The sequence below is a fragment of the Musa acuminata genome, chromosome BXJ1-9 (genome assembly GCF_036884655.1).
Source record: "Musa acuminata AAA Group cultivar baxijiao chromosome BXJ1-9, Cavendish_Baxijiao_AAA, whole genome shotgun sequence".
Lineage (NCBI taxonomy): Eukaryota > Viridiplantae > Streptophyta > Magnoliopsida > Zingiberales > Musaceae > Musa > Musa acuminata.
The window spans coordinates 45,785,149-45,800,146 of record NC_088335.1 but is presented as its reverse complement, the minus strand read 5'-3'; the positions used below and the strand labels follow the sequence as shown (position 1 = coordinate 45,800,146).

The following is a 14,998-nucleotide window of genomic DNA, read 5'->3' as shown; positions in this document are numbered from 1 at the left end:
CATATCCAAAAGATCTATGATTTGTTTAAAGCCTACTGATCAGTTGAACAAGAATGCTTACATTCTCACAAGAAGTAAAGTATTATGTCAGGTAAGCCAAACAAACAAGAAAAGAAGAGTGTGAGCTAAAGAAGGCATCCTTTTGCCCATCCATGGAGGCCAGAAGGGAATCCCTCACCTGTTAAGCCAATCAATTTGATGAGAGCAATCTTCCCTTGTTAACCAACCCAAGCAACAGCTCTATAAAGGAGGTAGCCATGTCTTCCATCTCCACTCATCCAACTCATTCACGGCAGCCCTGCAAACCGAGAGGGCAGGAAATGGACGCCAAGCCACAGACAGCACCTGCTGACCGCTCCTACACGGATTTGAATCCCGTCTTCGACTGGGTTCGAGGAGAAACCTCCGACGACATTCTCATTCATCTCCCTGGCAAGCTTTCCTCCTCATTCAGCACAATAAGTGTGCACTTGGTTTCTTAGTCTTTAGCTTGGTGTTGATGTTGCAGGATTCAAGAGCGACCAAGTGAGGGTGCAGATAGACAGCCATGGCACGCTGAGGACCAGCGGAGAGCGGCCGCTGGATGGCAAGCAGTGGAGCCGGTTCTGGAAGGACTTCCGGTTGCCAGATAACTGCAAAGTGAATGATGTCCGAGCCAAGTTTGACGATGAGATGCTTCAAGTGCATATCCCGAAGATGGTCGTCAGAGGAAATGGAGCTCTGCCTCAACCGGCAGATGCAAGGGAGCCGCAGTCCAAGGAGAAGGCTGCTAACAAACAGGAAATTGAGGATAATAAATCGGTCGATGAAAAGAAAGCGGCGCAGCCGGCAAGCCCAAAGAAGATGACCGCCGACAATCGCGGTGATCAAAGCGGCGGCTTGAGTAGCATCTACATGGGGCTGAGTCAAGCAAGGAAGACATTGCTGATGAACGTGGCTGTCGCTTTCCTGGTGCTGTTTGTTCTTGGATTGTACTTGAAATACAAATTCACAAAGACTGAGACCAGCTAAATCTTCGCTACATGGTTTCATCACCATACTATTATTGCACGTCATGTAGTTAAAAAGACTACAATGCCTGAAATAAAACTATTATTGTCGAGGCCTGTGAGGCCAATTACTTCTCCCGAGTTCAGAACACAGTTGTCGGTTGAACAGATCGTTCTCCGTCCGATCCAAACATAGATCATAACTTGATCAGGTGTCATGTGCACATGACAATATAAATATAATCATACATACATACATACATACATAGACATACAGCATACATAATTGAATATTATACTTTGGATTTAATCAGGATGGAACTCTTATCTGATGTGAGAGAGAGTGATGGAAAAGAGAGTTCTAAGGATGATATTTTATTCTCAAGCTAAAACAAGTGCGACGTCTGCTGCGTTTTTCAAAACTAGTTCATGAATCAGCTAATGGAACATTAAGATTTTGTGCAATGTCCGAAAAAAATGAATGAAGTAATAATAATGCTGTAGCGTTCAGGCTCAACAGTCCCAATATCGCATAGCCGGGAAACGTTGGGTTGAAGTCTTAGGGATTCTTGTGGCTCATATATATTCTTATGATAAGAAAACGAGTGCATCCCAGCTGTGGTTGTATGGCCAGAGGAGGCTCGTTTTGACGTCTTGTGGCCGAGCTGGATATCTACAAGGCCGACTCCACACACCTGACAACATAATGAAGAGAGAATATGACTGTTCGATCCGCTGATTCACCATATCTTCTTTCTGACCCAAAAAAGAAGCATGACTACTCCAAGCACAATGGCAACAGGCGCCCATTTTCGAATCAAAGCCTGCAAATGAGTATGATACAGATTCAGTGGGTATAATGTGACAAATCATAGAATCAGGTACAGATTACAACCACAACATTGCCCGAGAGGAATTCATATTTGTCAAAGCCTAACCAGCATCCTCCCTCTTCATTCTTCAGTTGACATCACATGTGCCCATTATCAATAAAGTCTCTGACAGTATCAGTTCAAGGGGTGCAACTTCTACCACTTACTGTTTCGTGCATATAATCCATATATTTGAAATACATGTATTTATATGTATGAAACAAATGTATAGATTTATGTTTCATGCACATGTAGATTTTGCTAACACTTGGGGACATCTCTCAGCTTTCGTTGTTCACCAATGCAACTCCTGTTGATAGATGTGTGTGGTAAAAGGTCTCAAATAAACCACCCCATGTTGTTTGGGCTCCAGGTATCTTCAATCAAAATATGATTGAAGAAAACATTACAATCAAGCATTGCAAATACAATGCCAAGTCACATCTTTAGGAACAAACGTACGGAATAATCATTTCCACAGGCCACCACCTCAATAGACCTACTAATCCAATAACTTACATATAATGGACCTTAAACCATGTGGGCCCAAGATATTAGCCGTTAACCAAGTGATCTATTGTAATTTATAATTGGGAATCCCCATCTAATATTCAAGTACTTAGATTTACAAGTTACAATTGCTTTCAGGCTGGTTGGACCTGTACCTAAACTTTCCGCCACCTCTCATTCCTCGTGTCATTTTTCTTCTTTGTTTTATTTTGAATCCTGTGTGACTTCAGTTTATTAGAATAACAGCCCTAGATTCTTTTTATCTGCCAGGATCACACACTGCTTTATTAATATACAGCTGTCAGCTATCAGCTTGGTCAAAGGAGGTGATACAGATCTTCATGGAGTTGATTGTCTGCTCTTGCACAATAAAAAAGGGTGTTGCAGAATACCCTCACACGGCACATGTCACCGTGTCTCGGACAGTCACTACATCCTAGGAATGAGATTGGGTCATATGGTATAATAAAGGCCAAACTGAATTCAAAATCCTGCACGATTGACCAACACTGTATTTCCAACTGAACCCGCTTATAACTCACTGTGTGGGTAAGACAATGTTCATTCTAATCCAGTGGCAGCAATACAAACCAAGCATTTAAAAATGCATGCATAAAAATTAAGAAATATATCTTATACAGGCCAAAGGTCTTATAAAATGTGGTTATGTTTTTTTTCTTTTTTTTTTGGTTATGTAATTGCATATGCAAAGGCCTCAGGACACACATTAGCACTGATGCGATAATACCTTTTGTAATATTGCAATTTAGATACACTTGTTTTGCCCACATTGCCCAATTTAGATTCAGTATCAATTTGGAGAAGAAGAGCTTAGTAGGCAATATATAATATTCTGCTAAAGCAGTTTTGCATTGCAACGGCCTCATAAAGGTTGACCATGATGTTTAGAAATGAAATTATCAGAAGGTATCTATTCTAATTAATGGGACAAGACAAGTTTCTAGACATGAGGCATGCAGCTAAAACTTGCAAAAATTCCAAATGTATCATCTACATGAGCAAATAGAATCCAAAACAAAACTAGTGAAAATATCTGACTACATGCTTACCTGCCGATTTAAATCTTTCGCCTTGTCAGCATAGATTCGAGACTCAGATGTCAACCTGCTTGACAATTCACTGACCTCTGCCAAGTTAACATAAAAAATATCAGGAAGTACATAACAAGTAACCTTTAAGATAATTCCTTCTAAGTAACAAGTTGCCTCAAAAATTTTAAAGTATATATTACTCTCTTTTGCAAAATGAACTTCAAAAATACGTCTCATTATTATAAAAACACATTGTGATGAACCAGTAAAAACAGAAGGCCATGAATGAGTTTAAATGTTATTGATTGACAATAAAATACTCATGATGGTGAATGCCAATTTAAAAAGCAACTAGAGAAAGTACATCATTCTGTACAAGCATTGTGCTTACCCTATGTTTCCAAAATAAAACAATGGACAATGAACACAATGATTGAGTAAATATCATTCTCATGCTTAGATCATCTTCATTCTTAATCCTTTACTAATTTCAGCTTTAGAATATAATAATTTGTGCAGCTAAAATGAGTTATGGAATCATGGTTTGTGAATACACTCAAATTTCATTCTATCTTCCTACAAAACCAGAAACCTTGATCTGCTTGTTCAAACAAAAGTTCATGCTTAACCAACAGTCACTATTCAGCCCAAGATTTGCACCCTCTTCTGCAAAATCAGAGTCTCAGTCATTGAACCTAAAAACAGGTACTTCATGAGTACTTGGAACAGGAAAAAGAATGCTTATATGTAATTTGACACAGGTCTACTCAGGAGAAAATATCCAATTTTTCTTTTTTATTTAAATAAAAACCGATCAAAGATTATTCTAATTGCACAAAATGATAAAAAAAGTTGGGGAAAGATTTTGATGGTTCATTTCTTAAGGTTAGATTACAAAGGGCAGTTTAAAAGTTCACAGATGGGTTTAAAGTTGATGCAAAGTTGATTTTTCAATCTTCTAATAAACCTTTTGCAAAATGCTAGAACAACAGCATAGGAATCAGTAATTTTTAGTACAACATCTCCATTTGTCACTAAGTACTAATATATATCATAGGCAAAAAAGAGTAAGGTTAACTTACGGTCTAACTTTTCACCAACACCAAGAACCTCCTGAACATTGCGAGTCATTATTTGGTGGACTTCATAAAGTTCATCATTAAGCTTTGCAATATTACGTTGAGTGTGGGTATCCAAATAAAGTTTCTTGGTTTTCTGTATAAAAGTATCTACATAAGCACAAAAGACAAAGCAACAAAACATCAGAATTTAAATACAATTAACAAATTACAGAGGACAAACTACAGTTACATAAGAAAACATACCAAATTTGATAAAAGCATATGGTCTTGCAGCAGTTTCAATTTGACCTCCATTGACCCTCTCAAACTCATTCTTGAGGTCCTCCAAGTATTGGAAAGCAAGCTTCTTTGGATAAGATCGATCACACATTGTCAGGTAACAAACGCGGCCCTCAATAATATAGCTAAGCAGCTGAGTCAAGGAGAAATAAAGCAAAAAGTACCACACTTCAAAGTGCAACAAGAATATAACTATCTTATAAAAACAGAAAAGAATCAATTATTAGTTCACCAAAATCAAACTACCTTCATTACCATGGAGAACTGCAGAAATTTATTCTTTAAAAGTTGTGATCCCTACAATGATAGTGGAAAAGCTCTTTTGGTTTCAAAAATTAAAGGGATCAGATCAATTGAATATGATGTATTATCAGTTGACAGCAGAAAATTATTCGTTAAAAAAATCTTCAGAAGTCCTGATCGTTACAATACAATGAAAGTGGTACAGCAAATAAGGTCAGATCAATTGAATATGTTGTATATTCAAATGACAGCAAAATTTCTGTCACAGGATACAACAACAATAACTAGAAGCCATAATGTCCCGAATATTTGGGGTTTGGCTAAATCTTCATTAAATAACAGTTGCACAAAGAATTGAAGTACATAAATCAGTTCCGAAGGAAATTATTTCTCAAGAAAGAAAACAGCCACCTACTACTGGATTATGTCAGTCCTACAAAAGAATTTTCAAGATGGAAAAGCTTAAAAACCTTTCATGTTGATGTAAAAATTGGATAACCTGAAATATTTGATTTGTTGACCACATTTTTCATTATCATCATTCCCATGCAATGTAAGCTTGGTTAACAAGAACTACATGCCCAAGTACCGAATCACTTTCAAGAAAAACAACCAGACATAGGATACTGGAAAAAGTATGGACCAGTCTCGATTGACATTCTAGAAGCCTCATAGTGACCCTTTGAGAGACTTTTAAATAAAAGCTTTGCTTGCTGCTTATAGAAGTCAGCATCTTTCTGGTCACGACCATCATCCAATCCTTCTGCTAAAGGTAGGCCATCGGTAACACGTGCTATCATTGTCAACTTTACCATCTTAACCCACACGAATAGGAACTGATGAAGAATTTTAATCAAAATAACCTTCAGAAGTTACCTGGGCATAAAAAGGGAGAAATAAGAATTAAACAAACAATAATTAGGCACTAGAAAACAATATCACATAGAAAGCCACAGTCAGAAACGAGAAGAACAGAAAGTTTGTGTTTTAGCAATTTAACTGCTTAAAAAAGTATTTATTAATGTCTCCAAGCCAAACTTTCTGACAAGTAAAACAACAGATACCACCAAGGGACTCACAATAACCAAGATCACTGATGAGAAATTCCAAAAAAGAAAGATTGGAGTAAAGAAGTTCATGATCAACAGAACATCTTGAAATTAATGGTTCAACTCCGAAGGATTTCAAAACTGTTATGACTAAAATCCAGAATATAGATTTATAGCAGCCAAAATATATTGTGGAATATATCAAAAAGAGCATCTGCAACCAATGCAGATTAATTTAAGAAAGAATTCATTTTGGCAAGTATAGGCTACTTATACCCACACATTGCCTTTCCGAATAGCAATCATCCTATCACAGGTGCCTACATATTTAACATGTTTAATATTCATCAGCAGTACTAATGAACCTTATGCTATGAAACACTAAAGTAAGAAATCGGTACAAAACTTATTCTTTTATAATACGAAAAGTATGAAAATGTTTGAAAGGGTTCAAGTATCCAATATTTGTAAAATATTGTACAATCAAGCAACATCTGATGCTATGCCCATATCAAGTAATATCATCAAGATAAGCAAAAGGAACAGTACACAAGAAAAGAAAATTGTAAAAGTGAATGAAAAAGTAATTGGATACTGAAAAATACATACATAAAATACAGATCGAGAAAGACATATGACCAGCATTAGACTTTTGTTTTTTCTTGATGATTTTTGAAAAAAAATAAAAAAAAAATGGAAGTTTCACAAGTGAGGAGTTATTTTCAGGACAAGGTCAATTAGTAAGACAATTTCCTGGGTATATCATCTCAAGATTCAAAGTCCTAAAGGGCTATCCCTATCTCCAAAATATCCAGGTTTATAGCTTTCTTGTGCAAATTAATCTTTAAGCTAACAATCTTGTAGAACCAAAAATAAAAATGTATACAAAAAATGGCCACAAAATAAATTTTTGATGCAAATGACAATACCATCTAGTTGTTATATAATTAGTTCCAAATGCATTAAAAAGAATGCTGCTATGCAAATAAACTAACATGTTGATCACACAGAAAATCAAACTTATATTTAGAACATAAACAATCACAGACAGGGGGAAAGAATAAAATTTTAAAAAAAACTGCATCTACCGTGAAGATACAAAAACTTGTCTTCAGAGAAAATCAAGATGACTATTCCAAAATTCTATCTTCTAGTAGCATGCATCAGAGACATTCCAAAAGGAATGTAAGTGACAAATTAAATTTCATGACGGAGACACCTTCCTACACCAAATTACCAGTAAGTTAAGATGGATGTAAATATATCAGAGCCACAATAAAGTCATACAGCAAAAGAACAAGGTCCCAGGCAATTGCATGAGGAAGGTTTGACGTTATCATTACTTAATTCTTGTCCATATTGATACCAAGATACAGTGGTACTCAACGAAACACCAAGGCATCGACAACCAAGTCATCACCCTAATTTTCGCTCTTTCAAGACACCTCACTCTTCCGCTCATCCCTACCACCAAATCCATGTCGATCTACTAAATTCCGCTGCACTTCTTGCATCAATCGATAAACCCTAGACCAACAGAAGAAACGAAACCCTAGATCTACTACCGTAAACAATAATTAGATGAAACGTACAAGTGAAGCACCCAGTGGCCGATCAAAGGAACAGATCGTACTAGAATCAGCAGATCCGAAGAGTCCAACGCACGAAAGACGAACAGGTCCACTGGATCTGTATTGAGCAAAAACCTAGGTCGAGATCGGAAACAAAAGAGAAAGAACGGGGATTACCCGACAACTGAACTCGAGAGATCGTCTCGCGTTCCTCGAGACGAATCCTCGGAGAATCGATTGGCGATGCGTCGCCGCGTAGGTGGGTACGGAAATTGGAGGAGACGGGGCCGAGGAAACCGCTTTGTGGAAAGGTAACGAGAGGGGGGTGAATGATACGATACTTCATATAGAATCGTGCGGTGAACGTCATTTAGGCGTTGAGCAGTAAAGAGTGGTAATTGGTAAATGCTTTCATTTATTTATATTAAAGATATTTATTTATTTTTTTCAAAAATATTAAAATATTTTTATTGCAAGAATATTGAGAAAAAAATCTTATGGATTACTCTCTCATTATCTTAACATTTACTTTCATTCTCTTGCAATATAATAGTATTTATATTTTTTATATAAATATTATATTTAAAAAAAATAAAATTATGATATGATAAATTGATGATCTTATGATATACATTAAAATTTTTACTAACTAAATTAGCTGATATGATAATCTAAAATAATATTTGAAGAAGAACCCATTCTTTGAAGACAGTATGTGATTGCACTACCACTTTGGGCTCCATTAGCTGCCTTCCTGAACACATATGAAGCATAAGAAATAGTGTTTAGTAAAGGTAAGATGGTAAATGTGTATATAGAATGACTACTTCTCACAACTATTCCTATAAAATCCATAGTTATTATGAAGGCATCACCTGCATCATGGCTTACAAATATCAGGCAACTCGGAGAGCTATTATCTTGAACTCCATATCGATCTAATACTCACAAATAATATCATACCACCAGCATAATAAGATTTATTACCTAGAAAATGATCGGATATAACATATATATATATATAGGTGAAAGTACAGTGTCCACAGTATAGAAGGTTTCACAAAAGAACAATAGTATCAAGAGGCATAAAGGTTTTCAACAGGAGCATACCAACATCCTCACATACGGATATCCTCGCGCAGGAGGAACAGAGACTTTGCCACGCAATGTTAGCCTTCAGTCGGCAGTCCAGCTTTGCTCCACTATCTCACGAACTCTCCGATTGTATTCACGCTTGTTCTCGCTGAACATACGAGCAGCCTCAGAATTCGCAGGAGAGTTTGGGTTCGGGTCGCAGAGGAGCGACTGTGAGAAGAACAATTATGAGACGTCAATATCGTCTGGTTAACATTAAAAGTCTCTGCATAACAAAGATGTAAGTCTGCCCTAACTTGTCCATGATACTAAAACTTATGTGACAAGAATGAAAGGAAAGTAAGTTTTTCTGATTTCTAAATCAGCTAGAGTAACTGAATTCAGCCAATGTGAGGATCCATGTACAGTATATTCTTCTGATGTTCTTAGAACCTTATTTTGAACATTTTAGTCAGAAAGCCAGCTTCTGAATACTTATCTTTCATGTATTCCAGGAGTTGTACTCCAAATGGCATCTAAGAAATCATATTAATCAATGATAGATGATTAAACCCAAAACATCCGTAATATGGTGCTAATGATCATCAAGATATCTAAGAAGACAGTATCTTATTAGGTATGATATAGATGAAATAATGTAATGTGGCACCATGCGCAGTAAGAACTCAGAGCATTGACCAATTCCAGAAATTCAACCGACCCTGTTTCACAACTAAATATGGGAGAGACACCTCTGGACTTATCAGGTGCATTGTGAATTGACTACAAGGATTTCTATCTTATCTATTACTTTCACTCTATTCATACATGTGCCTGAGATGCTAGCATAGTAATTTGTTTCCTCAAGAATATTCTAGAGGCCAAAACCAAGGAACCCAATAGCAACAGCGTGAAATTTGACCAATAAATGTGCAGTCATGCAGAATAAGATTTAACTAATGCTAGATTCTATGAATTTGCAAGCTCACAAAGTTCCTTGAACATTAGACATGGTATACAAACGGTGCTACTGTCAAGTTGTGGTCATGAATCAAGAGTGATACGCATGATCAAGACAAGAAGAATTAAAATTACTAATTTCATGTCGTTGTGCAACGACAAGATCATTATCGCTTAAAATTTTAGGTCCTTATCTGACGAAGGCCTAAAGAAATAACTTCATAGGCCATAAACTTGGAAAATTATATAGCAGCTTTTGATGGTCAAAATACAGCTTAACAAGAATAGGAAGGATTGAATCACCAGAGAATTCTGTGTCTCTTCAAACTTCAAATTTATTTTACATTGCTTTGTGAACCATTTTTATTTGCCATACCACCTACTAATATATGCATATTACACGTTGATATTAAACAAGAAGATTATTTAATGCACAAACCAATTTATAATACAAAGTGGCCATACTTTCTTTTTCACTCACATCATCTACTGTTGTAGTTATACAGAAATTCTGTTAAAGCCTATAAATTTTGATTCTGAAAATCAGCATCTATTTGCTAAACCTTCTTTGTTGAAGCCCACTAAAAGTACCATATAGTGGAAGTTCTGATATTCAAAAGCTGCACGTATCATTGCTTTTGAAATGTGGCAATATACCAAAACACTAACCTGAATAGAAGTCAATATTGCAGCAACATCATAGATTGGACTCCATTGATTCTGTAAAATATCCAGGCAAATGCTTCCATCTGCATAAACTGATCCATACCATGGCATTATTGTTACAGCGAGTCTCTTCTCTTAGACAACCTACTAATATGAATAATAGCAAGCAGAAGTGTTGAACCATCTGAGTATTGGTGCTCTCTTGCTATTAAAAGTTGATTCATGTACCAGTTTAAACCAATAGAAGCTTCATGGTAAAACACGCCAATTAAAAGTAAAAAACAGTGAACATCCTTGTCAGAAGCAAAACTTACTGTTTGGATGAAACATTCGTGAGACAAACCGCACAGTTGGGGGCTTATTCGGGTAATCCTCAGTGAACTGCAGAGTCAGTTTAAATGTCCCTGCATTATAGATAGAATGAACATGAAAATTTCGATGTATGAAGCAGAAATTTGTTGCAAGCAATCATAAAGAAATGCTACGTGAATACTTCATAACATTCCTTCACATATGCCAGCAGATCTAAATTTAGATATTTTAAATGGAAATCAACAAAGCTGTCCATACTAGATGTATCCAGTCACCATTTCCATAGACAACAATGCTAGCAAACATGCAGTAAGCCTTTTGAGTTTTCAGTTACTCACTATCATATTCAAACTGTTGGTTCAGAAGAAGGGTACTTGAAACAGTCAAAAAAATTTGAGGCTTTAATTCCTCAAGGAGTAAGCACTGAAGTTGACCTAAAGAGCGACACAAAAAACATGACACCAGCAAAGGAACTATAAAGTGGTTAAAGGTTCTTAAGACTTCAAAATTCAAGGGAGAGGTCCTAAAACAAAATCATTGTGTTAGGACCAGAAAGTTAATTTAAAGTTACAATAATCATATGCTGTTCCATCTTGGTACCAGACTCTTCCTTATTGCTACAGGGCCTCATCTACGGTAACAACTGTATCCAGCGCTGGGCAACATGGCATGCCATGTAATATGGGTTATCGTTGTGTATCATGTAGCTCAGTTGTTACTACTGTTCCATGATCATTGTTCATAGCTAAGCAGGGAAGAGAACAACCACGGTTATGCTGGAGAGCAAGCAGATTATTACTGCTGTAAGTTGAAAGATGAGATTATATACCAATTAAAAGATTCCAAGAATAATAGCTTTTGTTTTTGCAATAAAATTTAATGACGAATTCAACTATAGGAGTGTAAATTGACAGATTAAATGCTACAAATGAAAGCAACGGCATACGAACCAAAGAAAAGCATGAATGGGTAGGCAGCTAAAGGGTTAGGTTTAAAGAACTACAATTTTTAAAAGGGATAAATATAATGAGAAATTTGGAGCCATCAAGGAATTCATAAGCACCTACAATGGTTAACATACTTATGTGCTATTATTTCATCCTTCGATACAAGTTAACAACTTGTTTTCGATGATTATTTGGTTCCTTAAAAATTTCACCTATCTGAATATGAGCAGAAGCCCTAGAGATATTCTTTTAATTCAGAAAGAATTGTTCTTACTGGAACAAGCAAGGAGCAAAGACAATTGTCTTTGACCTACAAAGTAAGACGAAACTATTTATGGGTTTGGGTGACTGTCAATATCACCGTCTTTGAGCTGTGCAGTTGCATATCAGAAACCAAAAATAGACCAGAGAATGTTTGACATCGACTGGATGAGGAAAGGCACGAGGTGTTCCCCTCACAAGTAAAATGTTTTGCATTGTTCAGAGCTCACAAAAGGAGGATTACAAATCCTAACTACACAGATGAAAATGTACCTTAATCAGCAGGATTAACTTAAATAAAATTAATTTTGACAATGATGATTAAGGACAACCAGGAAAATTAGAAATGAAAATTAGTTATCTTAACAGGAAAGCAACATAAATTTACAAAGTTACAGAGAACCAAATAAGAGAAAATTGGGCAATCGCCAAATTGACATATGAGGACATGAGGAGTTGAAATGAAAGGAATAACAAAGTAATAGACATGACAACTCAGGTATGAAGTTGAGAAAAAAGAGATTTTGAAGTTGATCATCTTCTTTTTGATAAAGCGATAGCTACCAATTTCAGTGCTGCTTTAAGTGACCCACCCACACAGTTGCGGTCCTCTACTAGTATTTTGAGCAAAGCCATCACAGATTATTGTCTGTACTTTATTCCTACATTTGAATTTTCTACTAAATCGGTTGGCCTAAGTTCCTGTCTCACATTTTGTCATGCTGGAGTCTTAACAAGCAATTATTTTTTGCTTTTTTTTGCAGCATTGTTGAAAGGATGCCCCTTTTGAACATTTTCAAATCAACCACATGTTTTACTAATTTCGTGAATCTTTATTTCTTCTTGATGCATCATTCATTGGTTTGATGTTCATATATTCCAGCTTCCACCTCCAAAGTTGGTGTGAGCTGTATGCCTCTGATCCTTTCTTTGAATTTCAAGACTACTGTAAAACTAAAGTAAATTTAGGTTCTCTAAGATGTTGGAAAGCTTAACTTCCAATTCCAAAAATCCTTGCCAGAATTTCGCATTGCTAGATAACAATAAAACTAATCTAAAAGCTCTAGATTTATGATTAAGATTTCCTAAGAAATGAACTGTGTATTGATGTTGTAGTGTCTTGCTCAAGCAAACATTATATTAGAGATAAAATTGATATAGAATAAATATACAAACAAGGTGAAAAAGATTTTCCACCAAAAGTATGATAATTAAGATTCATGGCATCAAAATAAGAAAGCTTGGCTTGAGGAACTAAATAGTCACCAAGAAGTTCCTCGTGAAAAGCATCTAGAATGTCGGAAAAGATAAGGTTATCAACAAACTCAACAGCTTTCTAACTTAGAGAACTAATGTAGGCAAATCAAAGCACTCTAACTTGTTAATAATGGGCACATTGCATATGCAAACTAACTTTAAGAATTCATATGCAAGTGGACAAGTTAACTAGCTAGCAGTCCCAAATTAATTTTCAAAATTAGGCAGTCATATCATAATTGAGGATTTTGCTGAGCCCTTAAATAGAGCAATTTTTTTTATTACAATATGAACGTCCTTCAGATATGTGATGTAAGTAGAATTCTTTTGGAGTCACATATTTTGCAGACGCATATGGGTATAGATAACATCACATAAACTAAGGCCCGAAAAATTAGCCCTAAAGAAAAGGAAACTGTGTTTTGATTAACCCAAAGAGCATATAACAATAGGCAGGACAAGAGAAATAGAATATGACTTGTTAACAAAGGAACTCGGTAAATTTTGCAGGTAAGAATGATATCTAGCTCTCAAAAATCGAATCACGTAACGAACCCATATCATTCATGAACCAAAACAAGGAAAACCCCACGAAAAAGCTAAAGATCCATCTCAAACCCACAGCAACAACAGCTAAAGATGTAAAATTTACAGCACAAATCGATCAACTAACCTCCATCCCACGGAGTGTCATCAGGGCTGCAGTCAACCAAGACCACATCACCATCAAGATTCAATCTTTACTCGAGAAAACAAGGAGATCAAGGTAGGGATAGGGCGTCTCACCCGAAGATGACGGCGTTCCAGAGCAAGATGTTGTTGTCCTGCGGCGCGCCACTGACCCCCGCCGGCGGATCCTGCTGCAACCTCTTGAAATCCCGCATCAACCTCTTCCTCGCCGGCGTCGACATCCTCCCGTATCCCCCTTGCTTCCTCACCAAAAAGGTGGGGCTTTTTACCTCTCTCTCTCTCTCTCTCGCTCACACACCCTCCTACTTCTTTCTCCCGATGGAAGGCAAGGGAAGAAGGCAGATTCCAAGCAAGAAAAAGAACCCCATTCACAAAAGCATCCCCCTTTTCTCCTGTTGCCTTTTGTCTCTTCTCCTTGGTTGGCATCAAAATTACCAAATCTACAACACCTGTGAAAGATTACCAAGTTTGCGGTGCTTGTGTATGAATCAATGGCTAATTGGAGAGAGAGAGGGAGACACCATTAAGATTGCCAATGGGCAACATCAAGGCACTTGTGATGTTGATCTACACCTACTTGCAATGGCATTATGGGGAAGAGAGGTGGGAGATGTTAGCGATATTGATTTGTATAGGTGAGTAATCAATAATGTCTACCAAAGAAATGTGTCAATAGCGAAAATATTCATACAATTAAAAGCTAAACATATGACAAATCAATAAAATACCTATTAGACGATGATAAATTAAGCCAATGATTATTCATTAAAATTATTTCACCTTTATCGGCTTTTTGACTTGAGCATCGAAGAAATCACGTCACGAACCTTGTTCAATCGTAATCTTCATGCATATTGATCATAGAGTATACACCCGAATCCATCTCAACCCTCGAACAAATAATGTCGAAGTCTTCCTTTTGATAATATCACACTTCTTATACAGATGCACCCAAAATAATATCTTTAATTAAATTAAATATTAGAATTTTATTATTTTTAGTAAAATCTTGTTATGTATTCCTCTATCTTTTCTTGTAATTATTAATGTTATTAACTTGCCTCATCCAATGAGAGTAGTAAAAATAATAATGAAAATGTTTAAATTCAAAAATATTATTGTGAAGTGTGTGTGTATATATAAATATATATCATATTTCTTAAATCACAAGCTAATTATTATTG

At 36.2% G+C, this 14,998-nt stretch overlaps 3 protein-coding genes across 4 annotated transcripts; 1 reads left to right on the top strand and 2 right to left on the bottom strand.

Moving 5' to 3' along the window:
- The first annotated feature begins 277 nt into the window (after window positions 1-277).
- Window positions 278-1,120, top strand: LOC135593806 (22.0 kDa heat shock protein-like). Its single transcript, XM_065084092.1, has 2 exons — window positions 278-432; window positions 509-1,120. The coding sequence occupies exons 1-2, from the start codon at window positions 321-323 to the stop codon at window positions 1,009-1,011; spliced, it is 615 nt and encodes a 204-aa protein (XP_064940164.1). The 5' UTR covers window positions 278-320; the 3' UTR covers window positions 1,012-1,120.
- Window positions 1,121-1,333: 213 nt separating this feature from the next.
- On the bottom strand, window positions 1,334-7,977 carry LOC135593805 (25.3 kDa vesicle transport protein SEC22-1-like). Of its 2 annotated transcripts, none has more exons than XM_065084090.1 (6): window positions 7,825-7,977; window positions 5,655-5,903; window positions 4,749-4,909; window positions 4,506-4,652; window positions 3,442-3,518; window positions 1,334-1,813 (listed from the first exon to the last, which is right to left on the bottom strand). In XM_065084090.1, the coding sequence occupies exons 2-6, from the start codon at window positions 5,840-5,842 to the stop codon at window positions 1,730-1,732; spliced, it is 657 nt and encodes a 218-aa protein (XP_064940162.1). In that variant the 5' UTR covers window positions 5,843-5,903; window positions 7,825-7,977; the 3' UTR covers window positions 1,334-1,729. The 2 variants fall into 2 exon arrangements, with proteins under 2 accessions (XP_064940162.1, XP_064940163.1); XM_065084091.1 differs by lacking the exon at window positions 7,825-7,977 and adding an exon at window positions 7,669-7,803.
- A 658-nt stretch (window positions 7,978-8,635) lies between these two features.
- On the bottom strand, window positions 8,636-14,390 carry LOC103999043 (ubiquitin-conjugating enzyme E2 2). Its single transcript, XM_009420680.3, has 5 exons — window positions 13,911-14,390; window positions 13,798-13,823; window positions 10,662-10,751; window positions 10,351-10,439; window positions 8,636-8,952 (listed from the first exon to the last, which is right to left on the bottom strand). The coding sequence occupies exons 1-5, from the start codon at window positions 14,033-14,035 to the stop codon at window positions 8,824-8,826; spliced, it is 459 nt and encodes a 152-aa protein (XP_009418955.1). The 5' UTR covers window positions 14,036-14,390; the 3' UTR covers window positions 8,636-8,823.
- Between the last annotated feature and the right edge of the window lie 608 nt (window positions 14,391-14,998).